The 21,240-nt window shown below is 41.6% G+C and overlaps 1 protein-coding gene across 1 annotated transcript in view; it reads right to left on the minus strand.

Annotated features, from left to right (window-relative positions):
* KIF26A (kinesin family member 26A) overlaps window positions 1-21,240 on the minus strand; it is a 138,344-nt gene that overhangs the window by 48,766 nt on the left and 68,338 nt on the right. The window contains exon 4 of the mRNA XM_045017009.1: window positions 17,066-17,232. Within this exon, the coding sequence (XP_044872944.1) occupies window positions 17,066-17,232 (167 nt within the window). The remainder of the gene's footprint in view (window positions 1-17,065; window positions 17,233-21,240) is intronic.

Consider the following 21,240-nt stretch of genomic DNA (forward strand, 5'->3'; position numbering starts at 1 on the left):
AGGGAGTCTGGGCTCTGGGCTGGGAGTACGGGCTCTGGAGTGGGGCCAGAAATGAGGGGTTCAAGGTGCAGGAGGGGGCTCTGGGGTGGGGCAGAGGGCTGAGGTGCGGGAGGGGCGTACGGGCTCTGGGAGGGAGTTTGGGTGCGGGAGGAGGCTCTGGGCTGGGGCAAGCAGTTGGGGCGCGGGCAGGAGTTGGGAGTGCAGGCTCCGGGCAGCGCTTACCTCAGGCAGCTCACGGGAAGTGGCGGCATGTCTCTCTGGCTCCTAGTTGGAGGGGCGGCCAAGCAGCTCCGTGCACTGCCCCAGCCTGCAGGGACCACCCCCGCAGCTCCCATTAACCGCAGTTCCCAGCCACTGGGAGGTTGCAGAGCCGGCGCTTGGGGCGGGGGCAGCGCGTGAAGCCCCCATGGCTGCCCCTATGCCTAAGAGCCAAAGGGAGATGCTGGCAGCTTCCCTGGAGTCGCACGGAGCAAGGCCGGCACCCTGTCTGTCCCAATACAGGCAGCGAACTAGACTTTTAACAGCCCAGTCAGCGGTGCTGACCGGAGCCACCAGAGTCCCTTTTCGACTGGTGGAAAGCTAGACGCCTAGCAACCCTACGTATAGTATGTCTACGCTGCAATTAAAAACCCACCACTGGCCCATGCCAGCTGACTCCCACTCAAGCTAAGTGGCTGTTTAATTGCAGAGTAGACGTTCGGCCCCAGGCTGCAACCCAAGCTCTGGGACACTCCTACCTCACAGGGTCCTAGAGCCTGGGCTCCAGCCAAACCTGAATATCTACACTGCAGTTACACAGCCCCTTAGCCCAAGCCTAAGTCAGCTTGCACGGGCCAGTAGAGGGTTTTTAGCTGCAGTGTAGACATACCCTTAGTGTGTGGCAAGATAGTGTGAGAGAGATTTACACCCCAGCTTGCTGTGAACTAGTGTTCATATAGATAAGGCTTAATCTAAGAACAATCTGCTCTACAGATGAACAATGAGTCACTTGTACAGAGGGATACAGAGTTCCTGGATTACGGTTTTATGCTCTGCCCACTAGAACATGCTTAATATGACTGTCTTGTTCACACAGTCAATCATTGACAATAAGACTTTTCTCATATTAGAATCTTCAGGCAGGCATGGCTACCAAACATTTGTTTATTTAGCCAGTCAGTCAAGCAATGAACAAGCAATTAGTGCCGGCTATTTCCGTGGGTCACCTTGCTCAGCGGACAATTCTGCCTTTGGTTCACAATGTAAGGCATCAAAGGGTGGCTTTTTTAGCAGGCTGCCTTTAATGCAGTTTGATAGAGATTTATAAGATGTCAAACTACATTCTTCCCAGCCAATACTATAGGGAAGAATTCTTCGGTTTAAGGTTAAGTTCCTGCCCTGCCTCTTACAATTGCTCCATGGAGGTAGGATAACCCTGCCTTCCAGCTTTAAATTTAGCTCACTCACTTGGAGCTGGGGCTATTATCTACTAAAATCAGAATGGCAGAGAAATCAACTAAGTTCACACAGGAGAGGCCCGATTCTGCTCACAGTGAAGTGAATGACAAAATTCTCATTGATTACTGCAGTATCAGAATCAGGCTCTCTCACACTTAGGCATGTTTCAAAGCCATGCAGAGATGGGGCCTAAATCATAGGAGGCAAATGGCTAAGAGGTACCTGAATTCAAGCACACCAAGACATTTCTAAAGTTTAGGACAGATCTTCCCCATCTTGACCCTGAAATCAAAGGAGCTACGCTGATTTACACCATTTCAGGACCTGACCCCTTCCTTCAACTGGGTGATTGTACTTTATGTGTTAAACAGCAGTGTAGATGGCATCCGACCACACAGGAGTCTCAGCAGAACTGTTTTCAAGAACTCAAGAAATACACATGAGATGTGTGTACACAGACCTAAGGAATCACCACAGTATTATTCTTAGGATCCAGACTTTTTCCACATCAAAAATTATGGGCCAGATCCTCAACTGCACTGAGTGTAGGATTCAAGCAGTTTTTCTCCTCCCCCAAAACTCAGCCAGCTAGAGTCAAAACAGCCCACTTAGGTTGTTGTGACGCTGGTTCTATGCTACCCAAGGGCTCCTCCTGGGGAATCCTCAGGGCAGCTTTCTGGCTGCTGCGCATTGCCTCTGCAGCCAGAGCCAAGACTGAGAAACTGGCTGCATAATTTATACTCCATGGTAGCAGCCAGTAACTATGCCCTGCTTCTACCTAGTCTAGCTCTGCTCACCAATGCTGTAAAATGAAATAAGCACAGATGTAAACATTGCTGTGTTTCTATACTCACTATTTACTACTGCTCCATATGGCAAACTGTTGAAACCTGTGTAGGTTAATCTTTATGTAAGCAAAACTGTCAACATTGAATCTAAAAATATATGTCAATTCCTAGCTTGTATAGAGCACATAACTACATACAAAAAAATTTAGCTACCTCAAAGCCAACAATGTTTTCATATCCTATTTCATAAACAAATCAAGCTAAAGCAGGCAGAACTACATCAATCCAACCCCAGCATACTCCCTAGACAAAAAGTTGGACTTTATTTCCCAGTCTTTAAGTGTAGCCTCCTGCACAGATGGTATGGTTCAGAAAACAGAACTTTAGCTCCATTTGTATTCAATCAGGAAAAGCAAAGCCATTTTAAAGCTCGAAAGTAATGAAACAGAAACAACTGTATTAACTAACCATTCATTATTAAAGTAATTATATATACAGAGCTCTTAGTATTTTGCCCTGCAATACTAGTCATAGTAAACAAAACAAAAAAGAGCCAATGCTAAAATAACTTTTCAGGCAATAAATTACTTGTTATAGAAATGGTCTGTGTTCTATATTTATCAAAAACGTATCGGGCGTATAGGGCAAAGGCATTTGGATTGGTTGATGTTGACTCACCCTGACCATAGGGAAGAACAAGGGCGTTTGTTGGGGGGAAGCAATAGGAGGTGAAGAGTAAGATACGGCTAAGATGGGTGCATCTGAAGCATCTGCTACTGGCCACTGTCAGTTAGGAAAATGGACTTGATAGACCAGGCTGATCCAGTGTTTCCATGATCCTAAGCCACCCATAGTATGGATACGAGTCAGTGTGTATTAATGCAGAGCCAATTTTAGCATACAAAACCATGTGATATTTATCCTTAAACACCCTTTGTATTTCTTCTTCTCCATTAGTTGTACCAGATCCATGATTACTTCACATCTGAGAACAGAATGATGGGCCTTCCTAGCATCAGCAAAGTTTTAGTGAGGGCATTGACACTCTATACTGCCAAGCAAAACAACTCACTTAGGAGGACATCTGTTATCCCTAGTTTGATCAGGTTTAATAGGCACTGACAGCATTAAATGATTCAGTAGAAATCACAGAAAGGCAGGGGCTCCAGGCCCACACAATGAACTACTTTTAAATGGAGGAGGGTCTTGGATGCTTCTTAGGATATGAAGTTGCTGTGATTTACTTAATTCAAAGTAGTTCTGAAATGGATCTTCTTGGACATATAATGGACTGAAATTGTATCACTCAAATTTAAAATATTACTTAGCAGAGGAATGCAATAGCCTTCCCTTCTTGTGATTATATATAGGCTTGTGAAGTGTGTAACTTTATTATTATGGCTGAGAAGCATTGAAGCTTTTTGGATCCAAGGATCCTAGGTTCAAATTCCAGCAAAGACGGATAACTTTCACACTGAAAAAGCACTTAACTGATTGAAGAGATTTATTTGCTTCTGCTATGGATCACTACTGAACTGTAAAAGAGCTCACCCACTTCCTTTCACAAGGAAAATCTTCTAAAGAGACACTGTATGTTCTCCTTGTAGCTAGATTCATTTTTTGGCTACACTTACAAATTTGCAGCGCTGCAGCAGGGTGTGAAAACACACCCTCTGCAGCGCTGCAAATTGCGGCACTACAAAGCGCCAGTGTAGTCAAAGCCCCAGCGCTGGGAGCCGCGCTCCCAGCGCTGTCCGTTGGGAAGTGGAGTACGGACAGCGCTGGGAGAGCTCTCTCCCAGCGCTGGCGCTTTGATTACGCTTAGCGCTTCAAAGCGCTGCCGCGGCAGCGCTTTGAAATGCAAGTGTAGCCAAAGCCATTAATAGCATTGAAATTGGGTTCATTTCATGCTACACAAGTTGTTTCCACAAGAACTTTCATTTTGTTGTTTCCCTCTAATGAGTTGTCTTAGACTTCCTCACAGCTTCAGATAAACACAGGCGGGAGCTGTAGGGCCCAAAAATTCAGGGATATTCCCTGTACAGAATTCCCACTCAAGTTAAGAGAATTCTGTAGGACAAACAGCTTGCATATCAAGTAAACATAACTGAAATGATACTGCTGGAGTATTCCTTTTGAGTAAGTACATTGCCACTTATATGTGATGTCTATCAACTATGTTGTGAATAAAGATATTTGAAAAAATACACTGCATCCTTTTTGAAAACATTAACATGGGGAAAGCAGTCTAGAATACAATCCATGTTACTTAAAAGGCTGCCTTGAAGATTGCACAGTGTACATGATAAACTATCCAGTAATGCATTCTGCAACTCAACAATGAGAATCAAATATTCAAGTAAGCATCAGGCAGCTTTTATCATGACGACTGTTGAGTCTGTCAGTTATAATGAGGCATTACGATAGTTAAAATATATAACTGCATCTAAGAATGTAAAAGTCACCAATAAAGTTAAAAGAAACAGGTGCAAACTGTCAGATTACAGCCCTGCTGGAAAGTCACAATTATCATTTTACCTATGGAATGCTTCATCCATACTGAAGCAAAATCATCAGTGCAGCTGCCACTGCTGCTGATCCAAGGCTGGGGAAACCTAAATATGAGAAACAAAATGAGGGCTGAAGTTTGGGAGTTAAAAAACCAACACAATAAAAAAGGCAAAGGCAGATTGGAAAGACCAAAAATGCAGGGAAAAAAAGGGAAAAAGAAAGAAATTAGGAAGGGGAGAAATATGGGAACAGAAGGAAAGGGAAATATAGTGTTAAGGGAACAGAAAGCGAATAAGGGCAAATATGCACAGGATGGGATGAATATATCAGGCTCTGCCCATTAAAAAGCCATACTCGCCACCCTCTCTGCAACACTGCTAATCCCTTCCATTGACTCCACTACACCCACCCTGTTCTGCCCTGTTCTGTCATTCTCTGGAAGTTCAAATTCGTGGAGTTCTGATACTGGATTTTCCCCTTCCACATATTTATGAGACATTTGGTTTCAACTGATTTTATCTAGCTCTCCCACACGTCACAAGTGGTTCAAAACGTATACCCAGTAGCAATGCCAGCAATAGCTCCTGTAGATAATAGGCTGCACCGGCTCAGCAAGCCCCGGAGGCTGCATCCTGTGCTCCAGAATCTCATTTTTGTTTAGCTAGGCTGCTCTGTGTTTAGTGGCTGATGAAAGTCTGCCCTCATCTCCTGAGGGATTAGCCTCAAGGTACAAGGATCTGTAAGGTAACTGGATAGCTGTAGAGACTGGATGTGTTTTGTTGAGTACTAATTCTGTATTTATTGTGTCACAAAACTGAATAAAAAGACACAGGACATTTGTTGTTACCAGGAGCTACTAGCAAGTGTGCAGCGAGCACATCCAGCCTGGATGGGTGAGCTGTACACTTTGCAAATGATTTTTAAAGCATTCTACCAGATATAATGACTCTAATATTTACCAGCCTGGTTCTTCTTCTGCCCTTTCCCTTTCTGCCTCCTGCTCCCTTTGGAGTCCCTACTCCATCCCTATGAATGACTGAAGTGACCCAATGTCTCGTTTCTTCCCCACAACCCCAAGACAGGACTGGTCAACAGTCAATCCCAGAAATTTGGAGCCTTACAACAGGACATCTAAGTGTCTCATTTTATAATCAGCAACTCTCTCTGACCCTTCCCTCCCAGTTGGGGGCACGGTGGGAGAGTCTGGGAAACCATTTCACCAACACAGTCATATCACCAGAGAGACGCAGACATAATAACGTTTCCAGGACAGAGACACTGAGGGGCCACCACCCCCCACACACTCACCAAAAAATGAGGGACAGATAAGTGGCACCTGCATCACCACCAGAGGTGGTGCCTGCTCCTATCCATATGCCCCCCCTTCTCTCACCCAGCCCCAGTGTGAAAGATGCCCCATTTTTTTGTTTTGAGAATCTGGTCACCTCCTCTGTGGTTTCTTGACCTCCACCTACTTGCCCTCATCAAAACCTGGCTCTTTCCCTCCAACGTAGCCTCTGCTGCTTCCATTTCTTTGAGTACCCTGTCCTTCTCTCGCTGCACTGGCCTCCTCTTTCTCTCTACTTTCCCATTTCCAGCTTGTCCCTCCTTCCCATCCCACTTCTTCTCATTTGTGGTCCGTGCCTTCTGCCTAGCTCCCCTTCTCCCCATTCTCCATCCTAACTTCTCTTCCTTCCTATTTCCCTGATTTGGATGCCTGGCACGCTCTCTCCCCGGCTCTTGCCATGATCCCCTTCCCTTATCCTCACTGACTTCATTTTCTATGCTGATGACCCTTCTAATCCCCCTGTCTCTATACGCCTCTTGTTAACCCTGATTTGCAGCTGAGGACTGATTCCCCCATTCTCCATGACAGTCACTCTCTTGATTGTTCTCTTTCTAGTCTCTCAAAAGTCCTCCTCTCTGATCACCATTTGCTCTCTGCCAGCATTGCATATTCTCCCCTCCCCTGTCTAATCACTCTGTCCTTTTCTGATCTCCAGTCCATTAACCTCTCTGACTTTTCTGCTGCTCTCCTTGTCTCAGCTCCAGTCTGTTGATGCCTTGGAATCTACCTTAACTCTCCCCCTGACTGCTACCACTCCTCTACACTCTCCCTTTCCTGAATTATTGTTCTGTGTATTGTCTTTGTTTGCCTTGTTAAACTCAGACTGCAAGCTCTTCACAGCAGGAAACCTGGCTTACTCTATTTATACAGCGCTGTGTAAATGTACGGTGCCATATTAGTGATATTATCAGTAATGATGTTCTGATCTTCCCTACCTCTTTGGTCTGGTGTTCTGAGAGTCATTTCTGCCTTAAAGAGCAAAGCCTGCTTGATTCAAACATGACTTTCTAGTTAAGATTTGTCACAGAATCGCCCTCCTGTGTTAACATGAAATAGGATGCAACTAACACATCCATTGTTGCTCTTATTTATAGGCAGTATTATGTTGCCACAGCAAATAGGAACTCACAAACTGCCCTAAAATGTTACAAGATATTGTACAATTCTATACTCCCTGCTCTTCCTATTGTCACTTCTTCACAATGGCATAACACTGCTAAGCACCACAGGGATGTGGCTTAAAATACACACACAGAGCCAAATGGGTGCATGTGCTACAGTTTCCAGGGGAGGTGTAAATGTTGTGGTTTATTAAACTTAAGGAAGAAGATGTCCTTCCAAACAAAAATTAAACAGCAACAATAGAGACCGGGCATTGCAGGGGGGTTAAGGAGGAAGGGTTAATGTTCCAAGTAGTCGCTTCAAACTCTTTATATCGTTTATTTTCAAATATTCTCTAATAAACTTAAAATCAAGGACCATTAATACTAGTCAGTCACTGCTCCCCAGGAATGGCCCTGTACCTAGCTCATTATTGCTATTAAATGGCAATCTGAAGATGAAATATACATGGGGATAGGGATATATTTATCAGTAGGGTAGCTTTAATTGGGATGTGCTGGTACTGGGCTTTTCTGGCTAATTAATTCACATTTTATTTTTTTCTATCATACCAAGAGAAAGCTTAGGATTTTTTGGGTGTGGATTGTGCTTAATGAGGAAGCTAATAAGTGACTTAGCTTCATTCTCCCCCTCACTCAGCTGGACTTCCACTGCTGTTATTCTTAGCAATATCAAGGACTCCCCTAGACTTTTGTTTCAGACTTACAAACTAGCCTTCACCACAGCAAGCCGGCACTAAAAGGTCTAAGGAGTCAAAAATTCCCTTTACCTTCTAGTGAGCTACATAAAGTGGATAACTGGGTTAAGAGTTATCTACCAAGAAGATTTAAATTATACCAACTCTGCACAAAGCTATGATACCAGTCAACCCCAGCCAGGTAGAGAGGAAAAGTTTACAGCTATTAAACAGAGAGAACTGGTGAACTATATTATGAACTCAGTAGAAAAATAATGCCTGTATTTAATAGGACTGAAAGTTAGATTGACAAATTAGAATGATTTAGCTACAGGTTTTTTAATATAGCAACTTTAAAAAGCTGAAAGTACTGATAGTCATGGAATAATCAGGTTTAACAGGTTAGAGGTAATATTTGCCACTAGTATTCTTAATACATCATAATCTTCTTTCATGGAATCTGCATCACTGTCATAGTGAACTACAGATTTTAGGTTGATGCTTTTAACACGTTTCTATGGTTACTTTCCAAGGTCACATCATAGAAGCTTGAATAGCAGTTCAGAAAGACAAAAGGCAGTTTGCATCCTTCACTGTATTAAATAATTTATGAAAGTTAAGGCATTGTCATGGAAAAAATATAATAGTAAAAAAAAATGGGTCTTAGGTCGGATTTCTCATAGACAGTATAAAGCACTGTGATACAGTATGAAGTCTCCCTAGAAGGCTTCATGAATTAGAACATTCTGACTGTTCATATGACACAATATACTAAGAAAAAAATTCTGACTTCAGATCCACATGTGCAACTCTATGGGAGCTGCATGGATGAATCTAAGAGCAGAATACATGGCTATGCAATTTTGTCACAAATAGCTTTATCTTATGCAATAGGTGGTGCCTGATTTTTTCAGAAAGTATTTTAAATATAAAAATGCAAAAATAAAGTGCAAAATGTGGAACTGGCATGATAGCCTTTAATCCTTCCATTAGATTTTCATTAAAAGCCATACAGATTTCATATCCATTGTATCTATCCCCAAAAGATTCCAAATTTAGACTAGTTTAATGACAGCCTGTACACACAATTTTTGAAGTCCTGAGCCTACCACTACACTAGATCACATTAAAATAAATATTCAAGATACAGTTTATTGGAACTAATTGAAGCATCTGAGGCTTGGAACAATAACACATTAGTCATTTAGTGGTTGTGGTAATATTGCTATGCCTTTCCTGAAGTTTCATTAGATACACACTGCTTCAATACCCTAATCATATGCTCAGTCACAGCACAATCAGTATACTGAGTACTGACAAGCTGTCCCACCATGTCTAAAGCTGATAAGGTGTCTGCTCTATGAGTAACCTCAATTATTGACTGTATTTTATGGTCAATCTAACGACCAAATGGTTATCAGTGAACCATCAGGTGCCTGTAATAGGATAGTGACCCTTAGTTTATATGTACCATTACTGTTCATTAGTGAATAATTAGATTCTTTAATCCACAACTCACATGAATTAAAATATGATTCAGTATCCTGAATCTACAAAAAGCCTACTAAGTTTCTAAATATAATGCATACTATTCACTGCCTAGATATTTTATGACCTTGATAAGCAAATGGACTGATGAATAGAATTCTCCTAGTAAATAGCAAAAAACACTATGCATATAAATAGAGAGATTTCTTGCACACTCAAGAGTAGGTAGGTACAGAAAAATAATGAGTCTGATTCAATGCTGTCTTACTCCATTTTTATTAACTTAAATGGAGTTACCCCAGAATATATTAGTGAATTGGGCCCTATAGGCAAAACTCTCAAAAAGTGCCTAAATTATTTAGGAGCCTATAATTTTATCCTATATCACTATGGAGTGATTCAGTAACCCAAGTAAACACAGTAATTAAAAAGATATTTGATAAAACAAAAATGGTAGCATGGGTGTTAAGATGTTACAACTATAGTTAATTATTCTACTTTTGATTAAAGTCATTTTGAAAATGCAAACATGATTAATTGGCACATACACAAACATCTTGCAAAAGCTCTTAGCAGTATAAGAGACATATATATATTGCAAGAAAGAACGTCTGTCATAAGCTAATTTGGGAGGAAGAAAAGAAGAAGGGCTATTCCAAAATCTACCAAGATAAAGATTTAGGAAGGGTTACTTAATATATTGTTGTTCCTCCTCCCATCTTACACTAAGGTTTTAAATCCCTCTGATTCTTCAATAAACATCCTGCCAGTGCTCAAATCTTACTTCAGTCTTGTCTTTCTGTGTCAAGGCCAGCCACAGATGGCTTCAATGAAGCAGAATTCCTATCGAGGAACACAGGCATCACCACCACAACTGTCACAAGTCACAAACAGGCTGAAGTCACAGATTAATGCTGATTGCTTCAGTTTTTAGGGGGCTTTATTTTTCTCCTCAGGGGAGTGGTGTTTTCCCTTTTGGTAACTAGGCAATTAACCTCTCCCCCAGTGCACTCTCATTCCTAACCTCCTCCTCCTCCTCCCTTTTTCCTTCGCGCTCTTGGAAATTACAGTGCTCCCTCTCTCTGAGGTGTTCGGTCAACAAAAGTTTTACATCTTATAACAGCCTTATATGGTACCCCCACAAGAAATAAGTGCCCCGACCGTAGTGACAGCAGAACTGGGCCCACTTAGTGGTACTGTAACTATAAAGAGTTTCATTTGGTAAGAACAAAGCTTTTCATATCACTTTCTTTAAAAAAAAAAAAAAGCCAGGCAATGGTTATAAAATTCAGACTGCTAAATTCAGACTGCTAAAGCTAGGCAGAGTTCAATTCCATGACAGTTCTACAAATACCAGACTTCAGATCTGCTCCACTGTACTTTTCTTAAATCTGATCAATGTAGGACAAAATTCTACTCTTATACCAGGAGCCTCTTCTCTGAAGTGAGAACAGAAGTTGGCTCTGTATTTGTACTTTTTATTTTATTTTATTAAAGAAAAGCCTTCTTGCTCCGCCAGTTCCCTGCTGGAAATCTGTTATTTCTGCCAAACCTTGTGGTCCTTACTCGGGTAACACTCCCTTTGATTACAGACTGCAGGTTCTGACAGTTTGTTTATATTAGAAAGTCAAGGTGGGTGAGGTAATATCTTTTTTGGACCAGTTTCTATTGGTGTGAGAGACAAGCTTTCGAGCTTCCACAGAGCTCTTCTTCAGGTCTGAATGTGATAGAGTCCAATATTGGTCAAAACATTTTTCCAGTAATACAGCAAGGGATGAGGGAAGATTAAAACAGACTTTATTCTTCTGACACACTTGCATCCACTATTTTTAATATTTGGTTTTGATTTTGGATACTGAGCACTTCCACTTCAGAGACTTTTGCATTTCAAGCTGATGAATAAAATATCAAAATAACAAGCAAAACACTTAATTAAGCTTGAAGTTGAGCAAACAGGTAAAATGAAAAACAGCTCTTTACTCAATATGCAGATTCAGATTGCATATTTATTAACCAAACAAATGCATTCTGTACAAGGGCTACTTAAATTATCTTCATTTGGAATCATGCATATATTGTATACCCAGAAAAATATTTTGCCACAGAACTTAATTATTTTTCCCCACCTGAAGCCATGTTCTCCTGTTTACTATCTTCAGAGCAACCAATTGTGAATTTACAAACATAGGGTTACAATTCTGGGTAAGGAACAAACATAAACACAGTACAGATGCCCCCCACCCTGCCCCCAGCATGGCAAAGCATATAATAATGAAAAGGGGAGAGAGAAACACTCAGTAAAGATGCAGATTTTAATGTCAGCAGAGATGCCAGAAGGTCGGCGGGGGCTGTAAATCCATGAACCAACCAGAGGCTGCCCAAACATGCCTGCATACCTCTAGTTGGCCTTCCTGACTGAGGTAAATGTGAAGTATCAGAGGGGTAGCCGTGTTAGTCTGGATCTGTAAAAGCAGCAAAGAGTTCTGTGGCACCTTATAGACTAACAGACGTATTGAAGCATGAGCTTCCGTGGGTGATGCATCCGACGAAGTGGGTATTCACCCACGGAAGCTCATGCTCCAATACGTCAATTAGTCTATAAGGTGCCACAGGACTCTTTGCTGCTTTTTGAAGTAAATGTTGTTTCTCTAAGAACAATAATACTGAGCCTGATCCTGGAAATATTTATTTCATGTGAGAAATCCCATTAAAGTGAATGATACTACTCACCTCCGTAAAGGTAGACTCATTATTTGAGGTTTTATTGTATTCCAAAGTAATTTAAACTACATGTGCAATATGCTAAAACGTAGCTTACAGGCATACTTTTATTGATCTACTTTATTTCTATGACTAAGAGAATAGATCTTCTCCCAAAACTAAACAAAAAGGACTCGAGTGAAAAATTCCAACTGTCAGGAGAGCTGGTCAAAAAAAAGGAAAACGATATTGCACAAATCCACAAATTATTATTAATAATCATATTTATTACAGTCGTTTCTAGGAACCAACCAACCAGGGCCCCGTTGCATGAGGCACCATACAAACATAGGGTAGCAGTCAGTCCCTGCCCTAAAATGCTTACAATCTAAATAGGCAAGACAGACAGGGTAGAGGAAAGAGGTAGAACATACAAGCAGAGTGAACAGTGCGATGGCAGCAAACAACATGTTGGTGCCATTATTCCTCTCTGTTTTATTGGGGGGAGAATGGTGTTTAGTTGAGAGGGGGATTAGCTAAACATAAAGACAACAGAAGGGAGAGGGGACATAAAAGGGAGTGAAGGGAATAGGGCAGGGGAGGAAGCTGGAGGGTATGAAAGGCAAGTATAGAATGAGGTGAAAAGACTGAGGGAGGTGGTGGGTGGAGGTTAGAGCAAACAGCCAATCAGCACCAGGTGTCTGACCAAAAGTATAAAAAAATACTCCAATGACATCAATAGCCAGTAGTCCCTGATTATGCTGCTTCTGCAGGTGCTCAGGCCAGCTTCAATCTCTGCCTGGCTTTCTTTCCTAAACAATACATGGCTGGGGGATTTGAGGCTGGTGCTGCATGAGTCCTAGCCTCCAAAAGGCTATCCAGTTCTGGGACCAAGGAGTGCTGGAAGGAAGAGGTGGCCCTGAGAAGCAGTACCTGCTTTAACTGCTTCTGAAGTTGTTTCTGATTCACAGGTTTGAAATTAAACCATTTTCCATTTTGGGGGAAATTTTCTGCAATATTTTAGCCTACATTTTCATAAAAATCATATTTCAAGTTGTTTTTAAACATTTGTTTGATAAAAACATGGTAATCAGTAAGAGAATGAAAGTTTTTTGTATATTAAGTTCTAAAATAATTTCAATAAAACCTCACAGCAAATTTTGATTAATGAAAAATGATCAGGTAAGTCATTAAAAAAGAAAATTCTGCAAAAAAAATTCAACTGGCTCTGTTATTTAGTTAATTGAACAGAAGACATTTTCCTAAGGAATAATGATAGGGAACAAGCACCATAACTAATAGATTTCCAAATGTTTTAGCCAGAATGTAAGTGCTAAATCTGTAAAATTGTGATTCAGTGGAAACAAAGATGGAGTCATAGAAAGCATTTAGAGCTTGATCCAAAACCCAATGAAGTCAATGGGAGTTTTTCCATTGACTTCAACATATTTTGCATCATGCCCATAAAAATCATTAAAGAAGAAACCAGGGTTAAAAAAAACACCCTCTTAAAGAAAAGGCAATTGATCTGGCCAGTTACTTCTCCCGCCCCCTATGATTTCAGATATCTGAGACTGAATAAGAATTTTCTCCCTCACAGCCCTACCTCCCTGTCTTCTGGAGTTTGCAGTGAAGTTATCACATTGTACTTGCATAAGACTGTGTACATACAAACTTGCACTGAAATAAATCCAAAGCAATTTGAACTAAATCAAAGTAAGAGTGCCCACACAGAGAATTTGCATAACAAAAGGTGTGAATTACACCCTAATGCAGTTATTTTGTGTGTAGAGCAGCATATTATCTGTCATAACAGGACATAAATTCAGACTGGTATTTGTCTTTAAATAGGATCATGGAAGAAGAGAAGTGTGGCAAGTTGCCCCCCCACTCCAGGGTGCCACCTGATGTACTGGGGTCCCAGTGAGCCCGCCCATTCCACCACCCTGGGCTCTCTCACCCTGTCCTGTTGTGCCAGGCCCTCAAGCCTCCTCTAGCACACACACAGGGAGGGACACGCCCAGGTGCAAAGGCACACAGAAATCAGCTCTGTGTGGGAAGACTCTGATCGGGGATTGCCCAGCACTCAAGTGCACACCTCCTTTGGGGTGGAAACCCAAAATAATATTGTCTTGCGCTGGATAGAGATCTATACAGCATAGGCTCATGAAAGCCGCTCCCTTCCTCACAGTTTTTCCCACCCCTGTCCCCCACCCCAGTTATGAATTACAAAACTGGTTTTGGAATAAACCAAACACTACAAAAGGTAGATTTTAACTACAAAAGGTAGATTTTAAGTGATTATAAGGGATAGCAAACAGAACAAAGCAGATTATTGAGCAAATAAAACAAAACATGCAACCTAAACTTAATAAATTAAATTAATTGGTTAATAGTAGTAAATTCTCATCCTAAATTTTGTTTTATCCAGGTTGCAGAGTTTCTTGAAGGTGCACTGCTTACAGCTTAAATCTCCAGGTATTCCTTTCGCAGGCTAGACCTTGATCGCCTGGGCTCAACCCCTGCCCCCCTCAGTTTAGCGCCTTTGTTTCTTCAGGTGTTTTCAGCAGTCTTCCTTCTTGGGTGGGGAGGCAGTGGAGAAGAACCTAGATTAACTCACTCCCCAGCCTTAAATAGGATTTGCATATGGCGGGAATCCTTTGTTTCCCAGTTTGACTCCAGACCCCTCTTAATGGAAAAACACTAGAAGTCCAGGATGGTGTCCAATACCAGGTGACATGATCACATGACCCTGCAGCATCACAGGAAGGAGGGAGATTAGTATCTTCAAAGTCCTATTGTTCTCCCTAATGGCCCATTCCAGGCTGATTGCATACTGTCTGGTGGGTGTTCCCCAGGTGAAAACACAGTTGTAATTGTTACATAATCAATATTCCTAACTTCAGATACAGAAATGATACATGCATACAAATAGGATAATCACATTCAGTAAATCATAACCTTTCCAATGATCTCTCACATGACCCATCTTCCATAAAACATCTTAGTTATGCCATTTTCATATCATAGCAATATTTCTAAGAAGAATATGGGGCGTAATGTCACAAGAAGTTAGCCTGGGAAGAAGCAAAGACTTCATTTAAACTCAAATACATCAGAAAATCTGGCCAAAAGATACTGAAAGGAGAAAAGAAAGGATGTTCTGCATGCATTATATTAACAAGTTTTCCCAGCATGAAAATTTCTTACTACTATTTGAACACACTGAACTTTCCCAATAGAATGTCACAAATTGAGTTTCGTATAGAAAAGAAATTGAAAAGCACGGATGAGACCCTGAAAGTTTGTTTTTGGTTTGTTTGTTTTTTAGAACTTACCATCTGCTCAACAGATTTCCATTTAACCAACATTAGCAATTATAGCACCAGCATTTTCACCAATACAGTTACCATTTTCATAATGAACCCCTTCTGTGAGAACTCTGCCACTTGGTCCTAACGATTTATTAGAGGGTATACCTTGAAATTCAAGCTCTTCACCTGAGAGCCTATTTTTGTTACCGTTTACAAGGGGAAAAAATGCTAATCACATGCACATGTTATATTACTGCAGCAGTTTTCAAACTGTGGGTCACGACCCCAAAGTCGGTCATGACCCTGTTTTAATGGGGTCACCAGGGCTGGCATTAGACATGCTGGGGCCGAAGCCAAAGTCTGAGCCCTGCTGTCCAGGGATGAAGCTGAAGCCCAAGGGCTTCAGCGCTAGGGGGCAGGGCTCAGGCTTCGGCTTCAGCCATGGGGCTCAGGTTACAGCCCTCTGCCCAGGGCTGAAACCCTCAAGCTTTGGCTTTGGCCTCCCTTCTGGGCAGCAGGGCTCAGGCTATGGCCCCACTGCCATACTTCAATTCCCCTTCCCAGGGTCGTGTAGTAATTTTTGTTGTCAGAAGGAGGTTGCAGTGCAATGAAGTTTAAGAAACCCTGTTTTGTTTTTTTAATATATGGAGATATACCTATCTCAGAGCCAGAAGGGACCCTGAAAGGTCATTGGTCCAGCCCCCTGCCTTCACTAGCCAGACCAAGTACTGATTTTGCCCCAGATGGCCCCTCAAGGACTGAACTCACAACCCTGGGTTTAGCAGGCCAATGCTCAAACCACCTAACTATTCCTCCCCCTGTATAACAACCTAAATAAAAAGTGTTTTTCATTTTTCCCAAATAATCTCAAATGGCAAAATACAGACTTACACTTTGGGGTAGATGGGAAGAAAAAAAATAGCTCAAACATGGATGCATGTTAATATGGTACCATTATGAACAAAGTTTTCATAAGCAATATTAGCATGTGGAATGAAGGATTTGCTCCTTTGGTTATACATACACATACCATCTTGTGGATACATAGTTTCTAAGGCCAGAAGGGACCAATATGATCATCTAGTTTGACTCCCTGTATAGCACAGGCCAGAGGACTAACCCAAAAAATTCTTAGATCAGCTACTGGATGTGCATGAACAAGAACAACGTCTGATTTTACTATTGTCCATGTCAGCATTTTGGATAACACAACTGAGTTCTTCATGCACTCGTACAAAAGCTGGATTGGCATAGAGAGAGACAGCCTTGGCTTCAGTCCCATTAATAATCCACAAAGTTTTCGTACTTCTTTTGAGGGGTTTCTGAAAATGTACGTCAATTGTGCGTGCACAAAACATTGATGACTGAACAAATTATAATAAAGGTAGATGATGTTCAAGCGTCTCTTCTCTGTTCTGCCAGTACAGAGCAGCAAAACCCCTGCTCAAAGGAAGCCTATCATGTGGTGGATTTGCTATATGTAACTATACCCACTAGGTCTCCAGAAATAAAAACATGACCTCAGCAATGGTGCAAGGCCAGTGTCCGGAGAGGATGGTTGCCTCCCTTCTCAGCAATTGCCACCATACGCTAACATGAACTGTTATTCATAGTGGAAACTTCAGTTTATAACCATGTAACATGCATTAGCAATTATGTACATTGTAAAGATTAACACTACCTTATGAAGAATGAAGCCGCAGCTGAAGTACCAGCAGAGGCCCCAGCAGGAGCGACCAAACTCTGCGAGGTCAGTGAGCCGCCTGTTCCAGCTTGGTCACAGTTGTTCTGCCCTGAGGCGACGTGAACGTTAGGACCTTCCCGTCCACCCTCTGTTGCCGTGTCTGCCTGAAGAAAAATTTTAAAGATACATATGCGGATGTATACATATGAACATAGATTAAATGTATGACAGCCTGAATTTTAAGGTAGTGCTTCTAAATCGCATCCTTGCAGCCTGTGCTTAAAACACAGCGACAGCAAGGAAAAAGTAATGAAGGTGGACAAGCATGCCATAGAGGGCCCTGCAGTGGAGAAGGTTAAAACCAGACCACAGCAGACAAGCAGAGTAATACGGAGACCCTTTGTTCTGGGTAATGCACAGTTAAACAGTTTGACAAGCATGAAGAAATGGAAAACGATAAGCAGAACCTTTTTGTTTTACAGTGTTATTTTGCGGCTGGCAGAACTGTTTATCTGGTTCAGTTATAACTGTCAGGAATTATTTCTCAGTGGCACATCAACTACAAGACCTATCTGTTTAAAAGGAGCTAAACAAACAAACAATCATATTTGTAACTTGTTTCCACATGAGCAGCCACGAGAAACAAGTAAAAACATCGATTTTTTTAAATAAAAAACCTATATAAGCCACTGCTCTGCTGCTGTTTTTCCAACATCATCAGCCTTGGCGACACAAGTATGTTACATTTCTGTCTCCTGCAAATGGTATCTGTGCAAAGAACAAGAGTGCCTGGGGATTAATCGTTTTCAGTGTAATGTCCCAAATCGGTGGTGTTTGGGGGAGTTTTTGGTTTGTGTGGGGGTTTTTTTGTTTTTTGGGGGGGGGCAGGGCCAAAATATAGAAATCTGTATTCTGAAACAGACAGTGTCATGTAAGTATCCTGACATGTAGGCCTATTAACGCGTCCATTGCCAAGTTTCATTAAGCTAGTTGTGATGTCCATGGCAGTCTGCAAAAATAGACAACCACAGGGCTGTAAAAGCGTCCTTTTTGGGGAGAACACAGTGTATTTTCAAGAGTACAAAAGGCTTAATTAAAGAAGACACCACAATAAATATTTGTCAGAAGAGTTAATTGCTTCGTGTATGATAATATAGGATGTTTCTGTCATTTGAAATACTACTCTGACATTTACAACTAATTAGCTAAAATAAATTCAGAAAAAGGAGACAGCCTTGTAATGCAGCACAAATGCAATTAAATACTCCCTGGGATGCCACCAAATGTTAAATTCTAGGCCACCACAGATCAAGTTTTAGAACTATCTGCTACACAGATATGATAGTGCGTCCACACTTACATTCAATACCTCAGCTTTGTCACATTCTGAAAAATCCAAACTGAGTTTCTCTCATCAGAGTGGGAGGGGCAAAATTCTTCAGATGTCAAGCAACTCCTTTCCAGTCAGTCACTTCACACCCGAAGTACTGCATGGAGTTTCATTGAGGGCCCAATTTTCAAAAGTGCTAAATCAGTCTCGACGGGTTCTGGGCATCTGCTATTCCCACTGAAGTCTAAGGATCCGACGCTTACAGAGTTTGGGTGGAGGGGTTTGTTAAGTGGTTGGTGCTTTTCCTTATAACAATTCACTAAAAACATTTTTATAGACTGATTTAGGAAATTTGAGCCCAAGAAAGACTCTGCCTGAAGGCAATCCATCAACTCCATGTAGACCCTTTTTTACTACAAATTAAAATTACAGGGCCAAAGCCTGGTCCCCATTGAATTTCACAGACATTTCTTCATGGAGTTCTATAGAACTGGGATTTATGCAACAGTGTTTGTGGCTAGCAGGAGAATCAGACCTTTAAGTTACAGATTATTACAGAAGCAGCAAAGATTTATGAACTACTGGATTTTCTGTGCAGCCACTTCTTAATCTAAAGCTAAAAGTGAAATCTGCACAGCTAACTTGATACTTCATGGAATTTCAAGGCAACAGATAACAGAGATTTATGATGACTTCGTAGAATCTGTTAACTGGATAACCTTTTTTGCACCACATTTCTAATCTTACAGTAGATCGCATCTCTTAACAGCTATTCATTTAATACAGCTCTATTGCTGAATGAGATATTTTTATGTCTAGTATGCATACAATGAAAGTGGATTTCTCATTCCTTCTTTGAAGCTATTATAGCATGTGGCCCTATATAGATAATGGGCAACAATGCAGATATATACCCACCAACTCTTACCCCTTTCAAAATCCACAGGCCTAAACTTCCAAAACTGCCTAGTGATTTTGGACACTTCCATTTTTTAAGTCCTCAATTTGAGAGGTCTTACTGGGGCCTGATTTTCAGAGGGTAGATGCTCAATACTTTCTGAACATCAGTCCCCCCAAGGGGTCTCCAGTTCAGCACACAAAAGCTGCAGTGACCAAAAGGTCGCTTTTGAAAATTTAGCCTGCAATTTCCTAGTAAGTGAAATGATTTTACTCCTTGCTCTTAGAGAGAGATTTATATCAACCAACAATAGGTGGGACTCAAAGGAGCGTGCATTGATTCTCGGAAAGGAAAAAAAAATGAGAACGAGGCATGCACAATAAATTAATCAGTGAAATAGTGTATTTAAAGACAATCCATACCTTTCCATTAAGTCTTTAATTACTTAATTAGTATTCTTAAACTCAGAGGTAACATCAGTTTTGACATATATTGACAGAGAAAAACAAAAAGGTTCTTCAAAGCTTAGGATTCCTTTCAAATAGTGTTTGCACCACCTTGAGGGTCCCAGAGCTCAGGCTCCAGACCAAGCCGGAACGTCTACACTGCAATTTTACAGCCCCATAGCCCGAGTGCAAGTCAGCTGACACGGACCAGCTGCAGGTGTTTAACTGCAGAATAGACATACCCTTAGTGACTTAGGAGTCTAAATTCCATTGACTTTCCATTAGACTTAGGAGCCTAAGTCCCTAAGTCAGTTTGAGTATAAATCCCAGCCTAAGTGCCTAAATCCCTTTGAAAATGAAACTTAGGCTCCTAAATCAGTTAGACATTGTGACACTGAGCACAACAATGCCTAAATACCTTCAGAAATTTGGGCCTTAGGCTCTTTTTAAAATGTTACCTTAAGGGCCAGATTCACTGCCCAATGATATCTGTGAAAAGACTCCCGCCTAAATTAACAAGCATTGGATCAGGCCCTAAAAGTGCTTTATTAGTGTTAGAGAACAGTAAACACTACTAGTGTTTGGCACTAGAAGTGGTCTGCTCCTGAAGTGCTGATTCTAATTAGGGATTGACTTCCCATTCCTTGGCTCTGCTGATGGGTCACAGGAGACCAGAACTGATTGCAATGAGTGCTTCATGCAGGGGCAGGCTCAGCATCCGCACAGCAGGGAATGCTCCCAACAAAGATGGACACTCACAACTGCCCAGGGAGCCTTTTAGAGAGAATGTTTTCTAACTAGGTGTGAAGCAAAGAGGGAGGGGAGGGACGGGACAGAAAGGAATGGTGGCAATATGATTGGGAGAAAGAGGCAGAGAGAGGTAACGGGGAGGAGGGGGTCAGGGAAGGCAGAGAACAGGAATGTGTTTGGTGTCTACAGTCCTGCTAGCAAAGAAATTCTCTAGGCCATTCTCTGATAAGCAAGTAGAGAGGCACAAATGGAGCGTGGGAGGAGAGAGAAGCCAGAGATGAAAGAGGAAGGAGAGAAAAGCAGAAAAGAAACAGCGAGCATGAGGAAAGGTAGACTGATGCACAAGTAAGTTCTGCCAGTGCCAGCCATCAGAGAAAAGAAGTGCTGCTGATTCAAGGAATCCCAATTCAGGCATTAGGAAATAGAGCAGGTCCAAGTCACTCGCCCTGAGGTAGAAAAACTAAAAACAAAAAACTTGGGGAACCTCCCATTCACTGCAATTTGTCACAAATAACAATTTCAGACTAATTTCAGCTCTGGGCCCTGAAGGATTAAAGCAAGATAATGAAAGGAGGGGTTGCTTTTAAATAGTGAGAATTACCTCATCCACAGTGCTCTTCTGAAGGATGTATTTTGAAAATATCATTTTCCAGGGGAATGGGAGCAGGTTTGTTGATTGTTGGGGCCTTTTTTTAAGCTACACAAGTCTGCACAAGGAGATGACTTCAATAGGCTGCTGAAAGGGAAC

Source organism: Mauremys mutica, chromosome 4 (genome assembly GCF_020497125.1).
Source record: "Mauremys mutica isolate MM-2020 ecotype Southern chromosome 4, ASM2049712v1, whole genome shotgun sequence".
Lineage (NCBI taxonomy): Eukaryota > Metazoa > Chordata > Testudines > Geoemydidae > Mauremys > Mauremys mutica.